General features: G+C 45.6%; 1 protein-coding gene across 4 annotated transcripts in view; it reads left to right on the top strand.

Annotated features, from left to right (window-relative positions):
* The window catches only part of LOC144158706 (uncharacterized), a 55114-nt gene that overhangs the window by 10177 nt on the left and 23885 nt on the right, over positions 1–21052 (top strand). The window contains exons 4-5 of one of the 4 annotated variants that reach the window (XM_077689765.1): positions 3687–3807; positions 14536–17382. In XM_077689765.1, coding sequence (XP_077545891.1) covers positions 3687–3807; positions 14536–15412 — 998 coding nt within the window. In that variant the 3' untranslated portion in view covers positions 15413–17382. Of the gene's footprint in view, positions 1–3686; positions 3808–6504; positions 7033–14535; positions 17383–21052 lie in introns of those variants that run through there. The other 3 variants (XM_077689764.1, XM_077689767.1, XM_077689766.1) reach the window with 3 other exon arrangements.

The raw sequence follows: 21052 nt of genomic DNA, 5'->3' as shown, positions 1-21052 counted from the left end.
GCCTGACAAAGAATGAGGGTCAGTCTTCTTTCACTGCAGGGGGAAGTGGGAGCTATGGGATCGTTGTCTGCACACTTCCAGAGTCCATGTGTCTTAAAGTGGAAAAGATTCCGCTCGAGATTGCATTTAGGCAGTAAGAGCGCCACGCAGCTCAGCTGGGGGTTTGGTTGTGAGAGGTCGCCAGTTTTTGAAAGAGACGGACTCTCAGGCGACCTATTCCAGTGGTGCGTGCCCATAAGCTGCTTGTATTGTAGTTGGCACTGGCTCTACAGCAGCTTGTATTGCTGCGATTGAGTTGCAGGAACCCCGCCTGCTTGATGCTGACGTGGCTTTGCCAACCAATGCACTGGGCCAAAATAACACAGATAAGTATTTCAAAGCCGACATCCTGTAATCGTCAGGCGAGCTGCCTCCAAGCAGGGTGGCTGCTAGAGTGCAGTTGCAGGAATCGCGATTTTGTGAGCAAGAGAACGTGCAAGGGGAAGAACCCTCAGGCATGCAGCTTTATTACCTGATGTGGCGAGATTGCCCATCAAAGTTCCGGCCAGTCACAGTAGATTGCGAAGACCCACCGCTGCCCACTTCAAGTATGGGAATTGTTCGCACTGGGTGGTAAGAGTGAGACCCTCTGCAAACGGATACCACTGGGAACCACACCAGTCACCACTGCCACGGACCACAAGGATGGCCTGCTGAACCACCGGCTGGGCAGAGCACGGCCCGCAGAGCTATTGCCAGTAGCTGCTCTGGCCTACCAGGCCACCGACCTCCCGGGAGCCAACCGTTCAGGAGAACCTGCGACTGAAGTGGCCACAGAACCAAGGAGGTGGCAGGATTGGTGTGAGCCTGCAGGCAGCCGCAGTCGGCGAGGCCGTTCCTGATGCCACCTTGAGCTGGGTGTAGGGTTCACATCATCACGTGACCCCGGCGTTCGTCGAATGCGGCTGCAGGCTACCCCCAGACCTGCCAACCTGCTGTGCTGCCCAGCCGCAAGAAACTCACAAGCAGTGCAATATATTTGCGAGTTTGTGAGGGGAGCATCGCGATGGTCGCATCTTGTGATGAACTTTGGTTTAGACTGGCATAGGAGTGGCGTTCGGTGGTGGTTTTTCTGACTTGAGGCATTGTGGCGAGTGTTGTGTAATGGGGCATCACTGGAGTTCAAGGGGCGTCCATTCTTCAAGGGGGAGAGGTGTGGTAATCGTGGTGAACCGCGACCCCTTTTCCAAGCTGGTGCACACTTCTGGTAGAGACGCTATGCTTTGAAACCAGTCCAGTGTGCCACTAGTTCGGCATTGCCTGAGAGCTGGCTAAGCTGCTTTGCGTGCTGGCTGTATGAACGTGTGCACGTGGAAGAGTCAATCGGAGAGCCGGTCTTGCTGATATCGGCGGAACAGCTCGGTTGGGGCAGACCATGTATCTCAGGTGGGGACTGTTCTCACGTGCTGGGAGTGCCTGCCTCCTATTCGCGATCATGACCGGATGGCGTGATTCGTGATTGCCGTCAGGCTTTGTGCTCACCTGCTTTGGGATTTCACAAATAAGTGGCTTTGGCACTACTGTCTACCGTGTTCTCGTATCAGCGAACCTCGCTGGGCTACCTTGGATGCTGGGGTTCATGTGGTTGATACGACGGGAGCTAGTGTGGTGGCCTACACCGGAAAATTGGCTAGGTTGCCCCCAATTTACCAAAAATATTCCACAGTGTGCACCATTCAAATATGCACCACTGACTACCTAAACCAGGTTGGATGTAAGTGCTGCCTTCCTGCATGGCGTAGTACCTGAAAGGTGCCGGGGTGAAATTGCTGCGCCATTTGTGCTGATGAGTGCCAAACTTGTTTTGAGTGCCGTCCTGCGCCACAGAGCCCGAATTGAGAAACGAGATACAACTGCCGTGAAGCCCTGTGCCCGAAAACTTGAGTGAATCACTGTGTTTTCAGTTTGAATGCAGTGATGTTTCGGTTTCATCGAGGTTATGACTGGCTATGGAAGTTGGCTTTTGCTCTGTGGTAAGGCCACAGGCACCATGTGCCCTCTCCGCCTTCACTTTGGATATACTTCTGTTTTATTTTCATGGTTCTGTTTGCAAATGCTGACTGCTACGGCAGAATCAGTGAAAAATAACCAAGAGTGAGTGAAATGGGCTTGTTTCACGTCGTGAACAGGTAGATAACAATATTCGCTTGAAAGGTTGCAGTTTATTGGAGGTCAACTCCAATTTAATCGATCATTTGTGATGAGCGTAGCTGCTTGTATTGGACAGACAGCGTCTTGAATGCTTTGCTCTTGCTGGCTATTTCACTTCGCCTGTGTTATGAGGTACTCATTTTCGCCTGTGATCTCTGGGGTTAGCTTTGCTTGTGAAGGATGTTCAAGCTTTAATGATGCCTTCTAACATGCTTTTTTTACGTAGTCTACTGCATACATTCCACTCTCGCAACCCCATGATGGGAGAAGACAAAGCTATTTTGTACTTCACAAGCACTGGAAGCACTGTTCAATAGAAAAAATACTACACACGCCTTGTTTTACAGAATGCCGCTGTGGGTTTGCTTAACGCTGCTGTCTACCGTACACAAAGCGATGGCCTGTTATCTGATCCCCTTTGACACTGCGCTGAAATATATCTTCTGAACGATGATAGTACTGGGCACTAGCTGGGGCCAAAGGTAGATAATTCTGCATGTAAATTTCCAGATAGAACGTAATTTCTGCATGTAAATTTCCAGATATAACAAGAACTGTGTTCCTGAGTCGGAGTGGGTTCTAGTACTAGGTAAAACACATAATATGGTGTATAAATAGGTTAACCCTAATTGGCAGAGGGCTGGCACAGCAGCTTGTGCCAGCCCCCTGCCAAACAGCCTTTCTGGCTGCTCCGAACTTGCTCCAAGCCTACTACAAAAGGCGATATTGCCTGCTCCCAGGACTGCTGCCAAACCGATGTGCCCGGTTTCCACCCCTGAGGATGCTTTTGTTTGCAAGTCAATACATATGGTACGTTACATTGGCTAAAATAGGACGAGCTCGCAGAAATATTACATGCACCCTTCGTTAAAGGGAAAAGCCAGTTTTGATGAAGGTGGTTAGTGGGAGCGAGATGCACTAGAATCAAGGAGATGAGGGTTGAGAGCCTTAGGTAGTGAGCGTCAGTGTAGGGAACTTTTTATGTTCAATATTTGTGCCTATGTGTGGTATTAGTTTTAAAGAAAAGTGAAAATGAAAAATGTTGGTATGTGGCTTGCATAACCTATTGAGTACTTCCTATGTCCAGCCATTTTGCTTAGAAAACATCTCACTACGTAGTGCAGTTAAGACAAATTGTAACAGAACAAAGACACTTGCTTTTGTCCAACACAAAACTACCATCTTTCATTTTACCATATCTATATTTTACCTTGCATTTGACTCAGTTGTTTGTGCAGCCCAACTTGCTATGCCTTTCCTCCACAAGTGAAGCAATCCTTGGGAGCATTCTTGCCTTTGTCAGTGTAATACTGCATGAGAATACAGTGCTTATCCGGTAAATTCTCTCTTGAGGCTTTAACAGTACTCTGCTATAGCATTCTCTAGTATAGAGGAAAATGCATATGGTGCATTTTAGTGCAGAGCCGATCTGAGGGTTTTTTTATTATCAGTAGGATTTCTCTGTTGTAACCATGTTTTTTTTTGTTTTGTTTTAGATGTGGACAATGCCCGATCTGGTGCTTTTGGGGAATGGACTGCTTCACAGGATGGCGCAGGCATTCTGACGAAGGCTGATCCTCATACATGTTCCTGCCAACCACGTTCTCGCACCACAGAGTATGTTACTTGGCAATGCTGCCACTTGTGTTGCTTGTAGAACATTGCCATTTAAAACGGGGACTCATTTTTCTTATTTCAAAGAATCTGGTGAATATAGTTTGAGGGGTCATTCACAAATAGAAATGGAACCGTAGTTAGGGCCTGGACAATACTAGCTTATATACTGTACAAATCTGCATATAACTGGATCAGAATATAATCCCAGCTTATGTTTTAAAATGCCAAAATTAGGATATAGTTTCATCTGAGTCACCCGCTGCGGTGGCTCAATGGGTATGGTGATGTGCTGCCAAAGCCAAAGTACGCAGGTTTGATTGCCAGCTGCGGCGCCCACTTTTCTAATGAAAGCAAAAAAAAAAGGCGTAAACACCCGTGTGTTCGAGATACCGGTGCACTAGAGACCCCAAGGGTCGAAATCAATCCGGAGCACTCCACTGCAGTGCACCTCATCAGCAGTGTAGCGTCAGCGCGTTAAACCTCACGATAGATCTTTTTAGATGCCAAAATTAGATTATGGTTTTATTTGTAAATGCAGTCGAACCCTGCTACAGTGAACGCCACTTCAACAAAATTTGCGCTTCAACGAAATATTTCAAATTCTCCGTCAGCAAGCCATAGAAGTCAATGCAACAAAGTCCTCGCCACAACGAACCGTTTGTCAGGCTTGCTTTCGCATCAACGAAATTTTCGATGATTTGGGCTGGGTTTGAACAATTATTTTACAATAAAATAAGCATAGTGCCAGCTATCGGTAACTTTTTATACATTCAGGACGCTTAGTTTCACCGAAAACATGCGCGGTGCGCCCACACCACCAGCCAAAGCAAAAAAAAACTCGTAGGCGGGCCCCATTGTTTGATAGTGATAACAATGTGGCTGGCCGTCTTTACATGAGTCGCAGGCCCAGTTCGCCAAGCCAGAGCTACAGTCAATCCGTATCCAGTTTAAACCGCACGAATGTGCTCCGCTGCTGGCACGGCGCCGTCATGTATGCGTTGTGAGCAGCTGTCCTTGCCATTTTCCCTCAGAGTTACTGGATATAGACAGTTGCGAAACTCCCCATAGGCCCCATGTATCGAAAGCCGGTCTTCGGTTGCTCCCCCTGCGCCGGGGCAAGCACGGAGCAAGTTGACTAGCCTGTCGTCTGTCGGCAGGACGTTGAAGCAGTACTCAAGTGCTTGCGGCTGCTGCCGTAAGTCATAAAAAGAAAAGCCGCAAAAACACAAGTAAATTTTACGTAATTATTGTGTTTTAATGTAAAAAGCAATCTTTATTTTACAGAAGAATTTTGAATAATAATAGTTTAGCGAAGTTCCGTTTTCATCTCCTAGGTGCCGCGCGCGTCGACTTGCCCCTCAGCTTCCACGGAGTGGGGGGGCTAGTGCCGCCCGGATTCTGAAGCGGAGTTTCGCAACTGTCTATATTGAGTAACTCTGATTTTCCCTCTACCATTCTTCAGAGCCAAGAGCAAAAATCATGTTTGCGTGTTTGGTCTTGGAGCCAAGTCATCCTATCTTAGTCGCGAGCGCGTGGTCATGTTAAATGCAAGCGTGCGTCTTGCCTGCCAAGGTCAGCAGCTGCCCTGCCCTGTCAGAGGATAAGATAATGGCACTGCTCCTGCCACAAGCGAGAGGGGGGCTTTTGACAGCCTAGCAGCTATCTGCAAGTAATCAGCTCGGTGGACACGCCTGGTTGTACAGCAATACGTTTTAGATGCAGAGCATCTTATAGCGGCGGCCTGTCACGCGTCGTCGGCGCGCGCCGTCCGTCCGCACCCGCCAGCTGTGCGATAACGCGCGCTCGTAGCCTCCTCTCCCCTTCTCCTCTCCGCGCCGTCTGTGCGCCGACGCGCTTCTCCCTCCGTGTCTTCACCCCGCCAGCTGTGTGATAGCGCGCATGCGCGCCTCTCTCTCCTCCTTCTCTCCACGGCAGCTGCTACCGCGCGCTCGTACCCTCCTCTCCCCTCCTCCTCTCCACGCTGTCTGTGCGCTGCGCGCTTTCCCTCCGCGTCTCATCCGCAAGCTGTGCGATAAGCGCGCATGCACGACTCTCTCTCATCCTCCTCTCCACGGCAGTTGCTTTATATACCCCGTGCGTGCGCCGCTGGATCAGTTGCTTCTTCGGTTGATTTGCGCAGCGCCGTGTCGAAGTGCTGCATGGACGCCAACGAATCTGCCAACGAACTGTCTGGCGCACCTTCAAACAGCGCTAGTCAGTCCGTTATGCTCTGCATCCTCACAATCCCCCTCGGGGAGGTGCGGGTATTTTTTTGCGCCTACATTTCTTTATTCTTCATTTCTTCATTCTTTATTTCTTCATTTATTCATTTCTTCATTGTTTACGTGCAGTGAAAAAACAGATAACCATTGGTATATTTGTTATCCGAATAAACATGACGTTATTGTGCTACACTCCTTTTTTCTAAACATTGTATTATGCTGCCAATGATGCGGAAACATACGGAGCTATTTTTCTGGCCTTTCCGTGGTGTGTTGGGGCAGATTTCGACTCAACGAATTTTCGCTTCAACGAAATTTTTCGCACGTCCCATCAATTTCGTTGTAGCGGGATTCAACTGTAGTGCAATTTAAATTAGATATGGTGAAGATTAAAATGACAGAAAAATTAGTGGCCGTTTTGTTTTCCCCTTTAAATTATACGATATTAAAACACTGCATGCATCTTTTCACGCAGTTACAAGATGCACGGCAATATTGGTGTCCCATGATGTACAGAAAGCCTAGCCAAGTACGAAAACCATGGAATTCAATTCTTACTAGTTTGTTTGGTCACCGCCGTGGGGTTGCGTCGTATGTGTTTTCACATTCGTCGGCGGCTGAATTCATGGTCCACATGCCACTTGAACTTCGACTTCTCGTGGTTGGCGCGATGCTGTTGCGGCCACGTGGGGCCGTCGCAGGATAGCTCTCGTTCACGAGTACCCGCCTGCTTGCTTGCGTCTGTTCAGTAAGTGGTCCGGTCCACCTGCGGACCTTTGTGCATCAAGCAGCCCCAAACGAGGGCTAAAAATAAAGGTCAGGACAAGTCGGCGAAGCGTGCCTGGGTCCATCGTGTGAAGCAGACCGCTTGCATCCAAGTGTCATACCATTGGGATTTTTTATGCATTGTTTCTATGGGGTGTTTGCCGGGACCGCGGTGATGCGTCGTTAGCAGCAGGTCGCCGTAAGTCTGGGGGACGTATCAGCGGGGTTCCACTGTATATCGATTAGTTTGTACCGTGCGCTGAGTTTGCGATTTTTCAGTCCTGAGAGCCCCTTGTGGCATGCGAAGGATTGTGACCCGAGGGAGGAGAGTGCGGCATTCATGGCCGCAAGGAGAATGGTATGCGAGCTTGCGTGCTTCTTGACTGCTGGCTTAATTCTGGGTATCCATGTAATTTAACTTCATTGTGGATGGGACAATCTTTGCGATGAGTTTAAGTATTTTATCTGTAATGATGTTTCTGGTGCTGCAGGGAGTCTCTATGGGTATTTGTGCTCCTATTTGGTAGTTTCACTAGTTGGATTACCAAGAGGATGGCTCCAATATTCATTTCTTTTGTTTCTGTGTGTGGAGGAAGATCATGCAGTCACAAAGATTGCCAAGTTTGTCGACTACGAATGTTGCCTGAGTAATTCCGTATATTCTAGCGCCGGTGTATAATGTGCTTGGATCATTCTGGTACTTGAATTGGAGTTTGATCCTGGCTTCTCGACTGTCCTTGTGTAGGTTTGGATCAAATGATTTGGAAGGGGAGAGTTTGTATCAGGAGTCGCTGCATCGGTGAAGTCCTCATTATGGCGTCCAGTTTCTTGTTCCAGGGGGGGTACCTATCTTGCATACGATATCCTGTCCCAATTTATTTCACAGCACTTCTTTGCGCTGAGAGAGGGGCTTTCCTTATGCTTTGAAAGGTGTTAAAAGACCCACGCACTTTAAGAAACTCTTTGGTAACCGTGAAAATTGGAAAACTGCGTGCTGCATTGTATGCTGTTCTGGGGAAAGAGTTTATTTGGTGTTCTTCAGTAAGGAGAAATTTGGTACAGCAAGCTGTACAATACCCAGCTCATAATCAGTGCCTGCATTAGTCTGATCGATTTCTTCTCTTACTCTTGCTTTTCCCATGGTTGGGCGTTCTACATTGTGGCTTAATATGGTAAAGATATTCTGCAGTTTCTTAAGTGTGAGAATGGCTCATGAGAAAGGCCCATGTCGATGATTCTTGCGTGAGGGTTCTCCGGGATGGCATACTTAAATATGCCTGAGGGAGTTTTTAACCTATCCTTGTGGGGCATCACTTGTTTGGCCCGCACACCCTGCAAGAGTGGCAGAGCGAGGGAAAATCGAAAAATAACTTAAAATAGGCTGTAATTATATACTATATACTGTTTTTTTTCTTACTACCATAAAATACCGATCAAGCGCCCCCACCCATGCAAGCGCCGCCCTCTCATTATCTGAGTATTTTGAGTTTTCACTTATTTCCGAACAAGCGGCCCCCCTTCCCCAACCACCGTTGATGGCCGAAACAACTGAAACTGCCCAGGAACACTTCTGACCACGCTCTTGGCTAAACCAGAATCCAATCCGAGAACAATGGGTAGCCGTTAATTCCTACACGCTTCCCATTTTGTTGTCATCTCACATTGCCAAATGTGCTTGTGACTTTGACAATGGTGGTTCGTGAGAAGCATTCGTAACGAAAGCCAGAAGACACTTGAAGATTTCCAAGAGGCACCTAGGCCCTTTTGCTCCACCGGGAACGCCCTCCGAACATATCATAAGTACAACTTGTTCAACATCTCAAAAATGGACAGATGATGGCAAGAGGCAAGTATGGATTCTCTGGCTAAAAGGACCAACAACGCGGTTGTCGGGAACACCGTATGAATTGCTGACACTGGTTGTGCCAAGAGGGGCTTCATAGACTGAATTTTTACTAAAACTGTTTCTCCTTAATGAAATGCTATATTTTTTTTTCTTTTTCAGGGGGGAGGGGAGAGGTAAAGTTGGTCCAAATTTACACACCGCCATTTTGAATTATGGGGCAGTTCCTAACAAGGGCCCCCTCCCCAAAATTCCCTGAACTATCTGCACTTTGAGGGGGGCGCTTGCTCGGTATTTTACGGTAGGCTACACAATATTTTGTGTGTGCACAAAATCTAGTCCTTCCTTGGTTTTTGGGACACTGACGATAATCGCCTGCCCCCTTTTTTAGGTAGGTGACACAAATTTGTCCAGCATTAGTTTCGTTGGGAGAGCCACCTTGTCAGTGATAGCATCAATTGCGGCATGGCTGGTGACGTTATACCCTGAGCAGTCTGCTATGAGCTCACTGCGCTAGCACAGCGCGTGCTGAATTCATGCATTTTTTAAATTTGTCTCGGCTGTACTTTGATTGCCCTTCTTATAACATTTCAGTTGCTGCTGTGCATATTCCAGATTCAGGTTCGCCTTTGCATCTGCCTGCCTTGGCGTAGATTCCGCTTGGCGGCGTTGACATACTGATTCGGGTGCTTGCATGGGAAGGTCTAAAAATGAGCCTAACAACATCATCGTGTTAAAAAGTATCATCGGTCACTTGCTAGGGCTAACTCCAGGAGCTTGCAAAAGAGAAACGAGGGAGCTGCGTGATGTTAACGGAGGGAGGCTTGCAAAGACTGGCTGCATGACATCATGCCGTCTCGTAAAATATTTTCCTTTATGCTCGGGAGTCGGCCACGACGAGGTGATGTAAACGCTACTGTAGCCAGCCTGTGAGTGCCTGGCAGCAAGCATTTGAGCTCAAGGCTGAACCGGTGCCTTGCTCCATTTTGGTTCAGTGTCTGTCGCCAAAAAATGGAAGGTAAGCAGGAGAGAAATTCCAGCTTTCTTTACAGATTTCTCAGAAAATAATGGATCTTTGGGCATGAAACAAAAGCTAAGAGTGCTACGAAACATATGATCTTTCACTTACAACATCGTTGGTCATCAAACAAAAGCTGAGAGTGCTATAAAATGTATGATCTTTTAAGTATAACAAAGTTTTGTTTATCTTTTACTGTCCTTTTAATAATAATGACTGCATTCATGTATTTACTACAACATTCTTGTGCTGAATATTTGTTTGTGTGTGTCTTTTTGGGGACCAAGCAGCAGAATTGAGGCATTTGATTCGAATGGGAATAAATAATGCATGCCCATTTAACTTTTCCGGCGAAGGCATATATATTAATCATGTGATTGTTTCCAAATAAATGACCACTCACAAAATTTGATTTACTCTAATTACTGGCATGGTGGCTGTGACTTGTTTTCGATGTCAATTGGAGGGTGGAGGTCAGATTGTCGGCAGAATTTGTCTACTCCAGCATGTTTCACGCCTTGCGATCATGGCAAAACCTAAAGCTAATGAACCAGCTTACCGAGTGTTTTTTTCAAAATTGTTGCCGTTAAGGCAGTCATGTAGAGGGCAAGCTGTTAAATAAAAGCTTTTTGTAATATGAAGAAACAAGACAAAGAGGCGTGCTTTTTATACAACCCCACAAAACTTGACTAGCTATTGTGCCTTCTGCTATTAGAACTGTTGTATCGGGCTGTTCAACAAAACAAAGCACTGTACGGCTGTGATGTTTGCATTCCATTTGAGAACTATGCACAGAGGCTCGCCTTTTCCATCTGTGTTGTTGCCTATGAAATTTTCATTTGGTGAACACTCACTGAAAGTACAGGCTTGGTTTCGCAACTTACCTGAAGTGGCTAGTCAGAGTCGGGGTAAGACAGCTAGGAAACAACACAAAAATAAACTATATTTTTAACATGTACTAAGTAAGACAGCTAGGAAACTCAACACAAAAATAAACTATATTTTCAGTATCTACTGGAAGATTTTTTCACTAGCTGCAATTTTCTGTGTAGGTCTCGGTAAACCGTTTTAATCAGATTGGAATAATTATGCGATGTTCCCTTTTTTTGTCGAGACCACTAAGACTAAGAAGGCAGTGTAATTGTAGATTTTCAGTGGCACCTATCGTGTCAGTACTTCATTGTGAATTGGGGTTGTTTAAGTAGGGCCTATTCCTAAGCCCTGACTGAATTGAAGTACCGTATTTTCCGGTCTATAGGTCGCACCTTTGTATAAGTTGCAACCCCCGCCCAAAACAGCAGATTTACCGAAAAAAACATATATAAGTCGCACCGGTGTATAAGACGCACCGGTATACTAGGCGCACTCGTTAATTTATTAAGCTGATTGAGTATCCGGCTGCGAGGAAATGCAAAAAAAACGCTGCTGCTGCCATGCCTGCATCCCATGCTAGCACTGGGCAAAGTTAAACCAAGACCGGCTTGCAAGTGCCTCCAACCATGTAGACAACATTTTTTAGAACTACTTTATTCACTCAGTATTCACTTTATTCACTCAAAGGTAATGGAAGCGTACCTGATGCCGTTTACTCGAACCAAACTTCTTCCTCCGAATCGCTGACAAACAGTGTAGCTACTTCAGGTTGAAGTTCTGCTGGCTCATCACTCCCGTCTTCCGACTCGCTGGTGGTATCCAGCTCTCCACCAGTACCAGCCGCGTGCGGGATCAACCCAGCTTTGCAAAACCCTGCGATGATCGTTCTTGGAGAAATCGAGTTCCACGCTTCGCTAACCCATTCAGCCACTTCTCCATAGTCCGCGCGCCTCATGCGCCCCGTTTTTGTGAAGCTGTGCTCGCCGTCGGTCATCCAGGCCTCCCAGAAACACCGCAGGACCGCCTTAAAACTGCGGTTTACAGAAATGTCGAGAGGCTGAAGCATTTTTGTCATACCACCGGGTATGATAACTGGAATGCAGTTCTTCGCACTTATCTTTCTCTTGGTGGCATCGGTGATGTGCGCCCGCATGCTGTCCATCACGAGCATTCCTGGCTTTGCGTGAAAAAATCCGTCCGGCCGACACGTAAAACAGCGGTCAAGCCACACACCCATCATTTCTTCATCCATGCATCCCTTTGTGTTCGACTGAACCACCACACCAGGAGGAAACACTGCCTTCGGCAACGTTTTGCGCTTAAAAATTAGCATGTGAGGCAGCCTTGTGCCGTCCGCGCAACAGGCGAGAACAGCCGTGAAGTGGGCCTTCTCATGGCCTGTTGCCCTGACAGTTACAGTTTTTTCGCCTTCTTCCAAGCGGAATGTCGAATGTCAACGGTACTTCATCCATGTTGACGATGTGGCTCGCGCTGATATTTTTCTTCTCAAATTCTTCTCTCACGAATGAGCTGAAGTTGTCAAGCTGTGCCTGGAAGTCGTCTGGCAGTTTCTGGCAGACTGTCGTCCGTGCTCTCATCACCAGCTGATTTCGCCGCATAAAGCGGAAGCACCACGACGGGCCGCCGTTGAAGCCCACAGCATTGGTCTCGGTAGCGATAGTCTTCGCCTTCAGGCGCAGCTGCACTGTGTTCAGCCCCCTTCCTTCGGCTCGTTGTTGCAGTACCCACGTGCGCTGACGTTGCTCGAGTTCCGGCCAGCGTGCCTTCTTGCCGCGGTTCGCCTTCTTGGTCGACTTCATTGTCCGGAGTGCAGGGGATGCTTTGCGCCAGTCCCGGATCAGTTTTTCACTTACTTCGAATTGCCTCCCTGCTGCGTGGTTTCCATGCTCAACTGCAAATTCAACTGCACGCAGTTTGAATTTTGCATCGTAACTTTGCCGAATTTGCTTGGCTCGTGACGACATGGCTGGGCGAACGACGCACGCATAGACGCACTACCCGGCTACACGTGCGAAGGACAAGCGCAATAAAGACGCTATGGCAGGCGTAAGTGACGGAAGCGGAAGTAACAGAAATCGAAACTCGCTATTCATAATATATCATTTTAAAGTAAAAAAATAATTACTAAGGCATTTTCACCTTTGTCGAAGAACTTACCTGTAAAAATACAACACCTGCATTTCTCTTTATTCGATTGAGACCCATCCGCAGCACTTCACCCTTATCAAAAAAGCAGGGCATCACACACTTGCGCAAGACACGCATCCAAAAATTGCATGGCCCTCGGCATAGCAAAAATGGCAAAATGCAACGGAGGTTTTATCTTTTAAGGACAACAAAACCACTTACTGCATTGAAAGGCATTGTACATCCTACAGCAACATCATGGCGGATGCATTCACGCCCGCGCACACAATCAAAGAAACAGACAGACAGCAAATGCCTCCATTTTACCGAAAAAAAAGCTTTTACTCACCTTTTCCCTACGAAAGAGAAAAAGCAGCTAACTTAGTAGTGTCCAGTGCGCCCCTTTTTGAAGGTAAAAGGTTATACAGCCTATTGTTGCGCTTTTTTTTTAACTTTCGCGACCTCAGTTTCGTTTTTCTCTATATATAAGTCACACCGTTCTATAAGACGCACCCGCAAAAAATGAGAAAAAAACCGCGACTTATACACCGGAAAATACGGTACTAAGTTAGACTCCGTTTTGTGCCACGTTTTGGAGGCCAGTTTTTCCGCACGGAGCAAAGTGCCAGTTCATGCATTGCGTACCTACTGAATTTATCATGGTTTTCTCATGCAAAATCGTGCATACATAAAGTCCTTCAGTCTTACACTGCAGCAGAATGTGGATGCTTTTGTTTGTCGTGAGAGCAAATAGGCTTTTGCCAGGTTTTCTGTTTGAGTAAAACACCAAATTTGATAAACTCCCTCGAAAACAAATTTCATCAATATTGAACAAATAATATATATTTTTAGCCATAGATCTGTCTTCTTTACTTCAGAAATTTTTTATTGGCGTCCTTTTTGCATCGGATGTGAAGCCTTTTTTGAGTCTAGTTTTGTTTCATAAATATGAAAAATACTGGACTTGCAACATTATGTATGCATTTATGATCTATCGGTGTGCGTTTTTTAGCTTCTCAGTCAGTGAGGAAGTTCCAAATAAATTGCGTGGGAAACCTTGGAGTACCAGATTTTGCATACACCTTACGCCAGTGTTTACATGAACACTACTATTACAGTCAACTCCTGTTAATACAAACAACATGGTGACTGCAAGAAACTTTGAACTAATTAAATTTACAATTAAACAAGCACATGAGCAGCACTGTCATTAGTTGACAATAAGTCTGCCTTCTCGATTTCCAAAGAATCGAAAAGGCAAAGAATCTTGACTTTCCAGAATCTTTCTGCCAGAATCTTCAGAATCTTGCCAAGCCGAACGATGACATATGTTGACTTAACTTATCATTACAGTTGAAGCCTCAAGCATTCACACAAAATGCTCATGCAGGGCTGTGTGCGACAAAGACAATTAAGGATCTGAAAACACAAATTCATGCACTTGTGCGAGTCTCCACTACCCTGCTGCTTCATCAATTGTTCACTGCCTCAGTTTCAATGGCACCAACACAGTACGAAGTACGGCACTGTTTTGGTGCCTAAATTTCAAAAATTTAATCAAGAAATGATGGTGACCTCGATGCTTTTGTTTAAATTACTTCCAAAAAAACTTATGGAATTAGTTTGAACTTGGAAATATCGAGAAATTTTTAAAACTGAATTGCAAGTAAAAGGCTGAATGCAGCACATTAGTTCAAATAACCGAAATATCGAAATAAGTTGCTTTAAATTATCTAGAGCTGGTTGAATTGAAAATGACAATTCATTTGGTGGGGGATCACATTGCATCTGGTTTTTTTTGCAATAATTTTGTACAATTGTGCTCTAATTTTGTGCAATCGTCTCATTCTCCCACTTAGGTTTTTTCTCAACGACAATGGCAAAGTGGAGATCACAGGGAAGCTATATTCCTGCCAGTCATGTCAACAATGCAACCAACATACAACTCTAGTGAAAGTGTGTAGTAGTTACTTGCCCTTCATATGCACTGTTTGTAAAAAAGTTTTCCGTAAAAAGCACAACCTGGACATCCATATGAGAGCCCACTCTGGTGAGAGGCCTTATGTCTGTAGCATTTGTCAAAAGACCTTTACTTACAAAAGCAACATGGTCAGTCATGAAAGATTGCACTCTGGTGAGAGGCCCTGCGTATGTAGCATCTGCCAGAAAAGCTTTACTAAAAGAAGCGACCTGGTTAGGCATGAAAGATTGCACTCTGGTGAAATGCCTTATGTCTGTAGCTTTTGTCAAAAAACCTTTGCTAACAAAAACCAGCTGGTTACTCATGAAAGATTCCACTCTGGCGAAAGGCCCTACGGGTGTAGCGTGTGTCAGAAAAGCTTTACAAAAAGAAGCTACCTGGTTAGACATGAAAAGCTGCACTCTGGCGAGAGGCCTTACATGTGCAGCTTTTGTTGGAAGACATTTACTCAAAAAAGCGACCTTGTTAGGCACGACAGATTGCACTCTGGCGAGAAGGACTGCATATGTAGCATCTGTCAGAAAACTTTTAGTAAAAGGAGTGACCTGGTTAGGCATAAAAAATTGCACTCTGGTGATAGGCCCTACGTATGTCAAATCTGCCAAAAGAGTTTTGCTATGAGTGGCGACCTCGTTAGGCATCAAAAAATTCACTCTGGTGAGAAACCCTACGTCTGTAGCATCTGTCAAAAAGGGTTCATTGAAAAAAGCCACATGGTTAGACATGAAAGGCTGCACTCTGGAGAGCACCTGTAACTTGTGTAGCACCTAATAAAAGACCTAGTGATAGTAGTCACACTGTCACTTAGCAAACCTCCACTTTCGTGACATGCAGTATGTGTGCAACAAATTTCTTTAATACCCGTGCTACACGAGCATTTTGAAGGTTTTTGAGTTGAATGTCATTTGATTCAAATGACACCTTTGAGCTGCTTCACAACGTTTTTCAAAGGCATTTGGTTAAAATGGCATTTGAGTCAAAGGAGCACAACAACTGACCTTTGAGAGTCTCAAGGGCCTTTGAAACACGAACGGTCCTATCCTCGGGCTCAGTTTCTGCCAGCCGTAATGACAAAAACAACTATTTACGAGTAAAACTGGGTGTTTGAAGTGCAAGAGCTGCATAATTTTTCACTTGTTTTCGTTCCCTGTCACTCGCTCTATGATTACGAGGTAACTTGGTACTCTCAACACCGGCAGCACCGGCGGTTCAAAAAAAGACAAAAAAAAACTGGCTGCCTTGTGCATGTTTTGTGTGCGCTTGTAAATCGTTAACAATTTGATCACTAATAATTGCTTGTTTGCCCATTTTATTTCTAAAATTAAATTTTCGCCAAGAACGAAACATGGCAGCAGTGGCGACACCAAAACATGGCGGGTGAACGCGGAAACTTTCAACCGCCTTTGAGAATGAACTCCTTCCAGTTCGAATGACATTTGCAATTTCGAAGGCCATTCGACTGAAATGTCCTTCCAAACGCTCGTGTAGGACAGGTATAAGAGCTTTATTCAAAGGAGCTACCTGATTAGTCCTGAAAGGTTACACTGGTGAAAACTTCATGTTCTATGCCCACTGCATTGTTATCAGTGGGAGCTGCCACTATAGACATGCCAGCCGCACGTTGTCGATGTGGAAATGAACCAAACACCCATGCACGAAAGAAATGTTATGCACATTTCTTCCATTCATCAATCGACTAACAATAAGCAGGTATTTTGCAATACTGGGAAAATAGGCCTGTTTGAAGGAGTTGCTCTATGACTGTTATAAAGAAACTGATGCTATGCACGTGTCTTGCACTTGCACCCCCGGTTTCTGTGTTGTGCCTGTGTGGTTTATGGCCCATTTTTTCTAAAATTCAGTGCCAACCTCAATGTTGTCTCGTGCTGTATTTGATCACATGTGAGCCTGTTGAGATGTTTTGGGTTTATAAATAGATGTCTTAAAGTGACAAGGTCGGATTTTGTTGCTGCACAATAAAACTATTACCCATTTCAGTGACATGCACTTCAGTGCATCGTTTAGTGTATTCGTGTCTAGACGATTGCCTGCAGTTAGCTATCTGGTTATGAAAAGCATTCCCTTGTGCTTAAGGGTGTCCTTGGTAACGCCCTCTACAGTCTGTTTTGGCAGAGTGGTGACTGATCTTGAGTGTGCAAGAGCGAGCCGGCAACAAAAACAAAATTGGGCTGTGAATGAACTCTATACTAAAATATTTCATGTTGTATATCTGAAATAGAAATCTTTGGTTTCTGACACGCCCTTTTAATGGTATTTTATACGGTTGTTGATAGTATGCAAGTGGTAGTCAGAACATGGATGTATCACTTAGTTTTGTTATTTTTGGTAGCCCATCATCATCAGTGTAATAAACAATGCGGCTCTGTGAAACAATGATAGCATGCTCTTTCAGTGCACTGTCTAGCACCATCTTTTTGTAGCGAAAGAAATCTAATGTCCTTGCTCTTGGTTTGCACCAGCGATTTGCATTTAACTGTTATTGTTCTCTTCATGAGTTTTGTTCTCTTTTTTCTTCTGTGTTAACTGTATTAATTGTTTTCGTGTATATTAACTGCTTGCGTTTGTCAATGGTATATGTACTTCTTCCTCCCACTGTAATGTCAAACTGGTGCTGTGGGTACTGTGATAAATAAATAAATGTTCCTTTGTTGCTGCCGAATATGAAATCAAATGCCTAACCTCCCCACACATACAGCACATGATATTGCACACAGCTGAGCAGCGTTTTTGTTCAGTAAATACCTCTAGTCATCTCTTGCCACTAAAAACTAGTTTGTTTCTGGTTTGGAAAGAGGGAAGCTTCATCTTGAATCGAGTAGTTTTGGAAGTTAATGAAAAGTTTAGTATCAAGTGGTACATCAGATTTTACAGCCTTTCATTAATTTCAAAGAAACGAGCCCAAGCAACCACCGGACGTCAAGTGGCCGTCCACTGTACGTCCACTCCGACTCTAGCGGACCCCGAATGGCATCCATTTCAGGGCCGGTGGACGTACCATGTACGTCCGTGGGATGTCCGGTTTTAACATTTCCGTAAGTGCAGTCGGACGTCCGAAATTGGCTGTATTTTGGATGTTCAGTAAAAATTTCTACAATTATAATGTGAGGCTAATGTTGCTAGTGTTCCTACAACGAATAGTACACCGTGCGGCAGATGGCATAAATGAACACAGTGAACTTCACGTGTCGTTAGCGGTTCTCAATTCTTATATATCCTTCCCGAAAGAGATCGTCGCTGGAGTTGGTGAAGTGCTTCACAAAATTAAAAATATAGGCTTAATAATAAAAATATGCGGATGAAACTTGCAAACTACAAGCCAGGGCTTTGATGTACAAAATCTTTTTAATTGAAAAGCACAGTAGCTTTTTCGTTTTTGATTTTATATTATTTTTTGATGCTTCGTGGTAACTTTGTACGTCCGTGTGTGGATGTCATTCGGACTTGTACATCAGTTTCTGGATGTCATTGTACGTCCAGACATGAACGTACAGTGGCCGTCCAAACTGGGCCTTGGATGTCCGGCTGTATTTCGGACGTGGTTGCTTGGGAAATGGCAAAGATTCAAGCAAGAAGCTCTTACCGTAAAGTACTTTTCAACCCTAAGTTGTAGCAATTAAATGTTCAATCATTTTAATGTAAAATATGTGTACTGTGAATTTGTAAAAAAATGTCAAGAAAACATGGCACAATGCCAAGCATATATGTAGTGATTTTGTTGTACCTGCTGAAGGCAGGTGGCAAAGATTGACCGTAGTTGCTGCAGTCGGGCCAGTTTCATGTGCTGAACATGCTCTGCAGTCGTGTGTAGTGTATGCTTCCCTAGTAGCTCTGACCATGTCCAGGCATCGTGTAGAACTATAAGCACAGTTCTTTGCATTGTATTAAAGGAATCCTGTCGCTTATACCATCAAATATTTCGGACACATTCTATTTCTATTTCTTTATAAATTTCCTCTGGTAAGGATCCATAAAATCTGTTCACTATCTGGAGCTATAGACTTTTTACAACGAGCTGTAACACCCGCCTAAGCCAGATGGCGCTAGCGTCACACTCACCATTACTGGTTGTTTCCAGTTTCAGTTTCACCGTAGGCTGCAAATTGTTCATTCGCAGAATGTGCTAAGTACGCAACAAAGTCGCACTTTCACATTATCAATGCAGTCGGCCGTTAATCATCGTGAAGTGATACAACGTTGAGGAAGTTCTAAAGTGTACAAAGACATGAGAAGTTTCCATACATGGAAAACGTGGCCTTTCTCAATGCACCGCTTTCCGCAGTGAGCACAACACACAGACCAGGCGTCGCTGGTTCGCCATTCTACAATGGAAGAATTTTGTTCAAAGACCATCAGCAAGGGAGACTTTTTCAGACCGTAATGGAAGGCTGCTTGCAAGCGTAGTGTAGTCTACACCAATCCGCCTTGGTGCACTTGTTCTAAAACATTTATCCTGTTGTGTTTATGCGTTGCGTGCGTGCATCACGATGAAACGAGTCAGCTCTATAGACCGGAGCGGTGACTCCCAGATTCTTTTCTAGTTTTTGCTTGTGCATATCAGCTTTGCCACAGCATAGAATATCTGGTCCTGCGGTACTTGAAGTGCACCGAATGCCTTTCATTGCACGGCCGGCGTCCCCAGAACTTCACTGTTCGGCGCTGCAGCTAACCCATCCTTCCTACTCGTGACGAGTGCAGAAACCTGACTTCTGTAAGCTTTGCATGTGTTTTGCTGCACTGCAGGCCCGTATTATGCACGTTAGCGCAAGAGGTGAGCTGTAGCAGCAGTTGCCTTGCCCGGAGGCTGCATCTTCGACGTTATTTCCCACTTAATATTCGGTGTGCGAACGATTCTGTAAATGCTCATGAGATAAGTGTGGCAACTCGCGGCTGTAAGCCATTTTATTTATATTGGGAGTCTTCAACCTTTTAAGGTAGAGGGTCGATTGAGTTGTATGAAGCTGACACAGTGAGGGCCAGGTAGCAAATCGAGGCAGGGGGTCAAGGAAAGGGGAGCTTTTTGTTGTACCGTGCAAAGAAAGGAAATAAGATGTTACGTGACTAAGTATGTATGGGGGGTAATGCCAAGTGGGAGCGATCTTGCTTTGTTTATGTCTAACCCCATTTGTGGTTAGAATTGCCCTGTGAACATTCCGGAGTGGCAAGAGTAGTGGGTTCCGACGGCATACCGGGGGGCTGAGGACCACCGGCGGGGTGGGGGTGGGCTTTCGGCCCCGGGGACCGTCGTGCCAGGGGCCGTAGGCCACATCTTAAATGGCAACCGCAGGTGGCCATTCCTGATAGACACATTGCTGTGCACGTAGAAATAGAAAAAATGTTGGGAAACAGCTGTGACACGCGTGAAGAGAAGTTTGGTGATGGGTGCCAGTTGTTGCAGCGTTTGCATTATGGGCCTACTTTTTGCAATAAGTCGTGTCTGAAGGTTGCCACACAATATCTACACGTCCGATAAGTCCTCATGCGCAGCGACACTTCAAAATAACTAGCATAATGCACCCATAAAGTTGCTCTGGTGCTTGCCACGTAGCCCAGCCCGTTGAAGGCCACAGTGAGAAACGCGCTCGAAAAGTCCTGCAATGTCGAGTGACGTCACATCGTCCAACATGGCTGTGCCCAGGCCGCCGCTCTGTAAACCCGCAGCCAGACTCGACTCTCCTCCTCCTGCGCTCCCCTTACGGCCTTCGCATTGGGGCGTCTTGCTGCCTGCCACTGCAAGTTGGGGGTGGTCCTGCTAGCCCACTGTTGCTCCGCCGCCGCCAAGTGCGTTCACAGGTACAGTGCGTGCGCCGCAGCGCCGGTTACAGCCACATGTGCGACAATTCGTGGCGCAGAAAGTGCATGGGTGCACATCCTTGAATGAATATGCACTGTTGTCCAGTAAACTGCCAGCACCGAACCTAGTAACGTTTGCCAGCACTCATAGCTGCGAAAACTAATGGTGGCACCATGAAAAGATGTCCTAAAGATCAGCCGCATTGTGGAGAAATGGCTTCGGGAGCGCGGGAAAAATAAAACGGGAAGTTCAACCCAACACCCACAATTACTGAGCACACATCCTTTTTTGGGCCTATGGTTATGTAAGCACGCGCACATGAAGTTATGGGTTAGAATACTGCGAGGCTGCAAAAAAACTGAAAGATTTACAGGTACAAACTTTATTTTCTGCTCAGCACAAAGCACTCTTGTAAATTTTGGTGCCAACAACCTTCACATCAAGTGACTTAAACCCTAAAATACTTTCTGGATGGCTTATGGGCATAAGCAACCGGTTTCTTATTTTTTTTCTGTTCCTAAAATACTTTTTGGATGGCTTAGGGGCGTAATCAACCGGTTTCTTATTTTTTCTGTTACCATTT

Source organism: Haemaphysalis longicornis, unplaced genomic scaffold (genome assembly GCF_048455015.1).
Source record: "Haemaphysalis longicornis isolate Haplotype H1 unplaced genomic scaffold, Haemaphysalis longicornis Haplotype H1 scaffold_10, whole genome shotgun sequence".
Taxonomy (NCBI): Eukaryota; Metazoa; Arthropoda; class Arachnida; order Ixodida; family Ixodidae; genus Haemaphysalis; species Haemaphysalis longicornis.
Note: the sequence above shows the minus strand (reverse complement) of the source record. Positions and strands in the feature narration are given on the sequence as shown.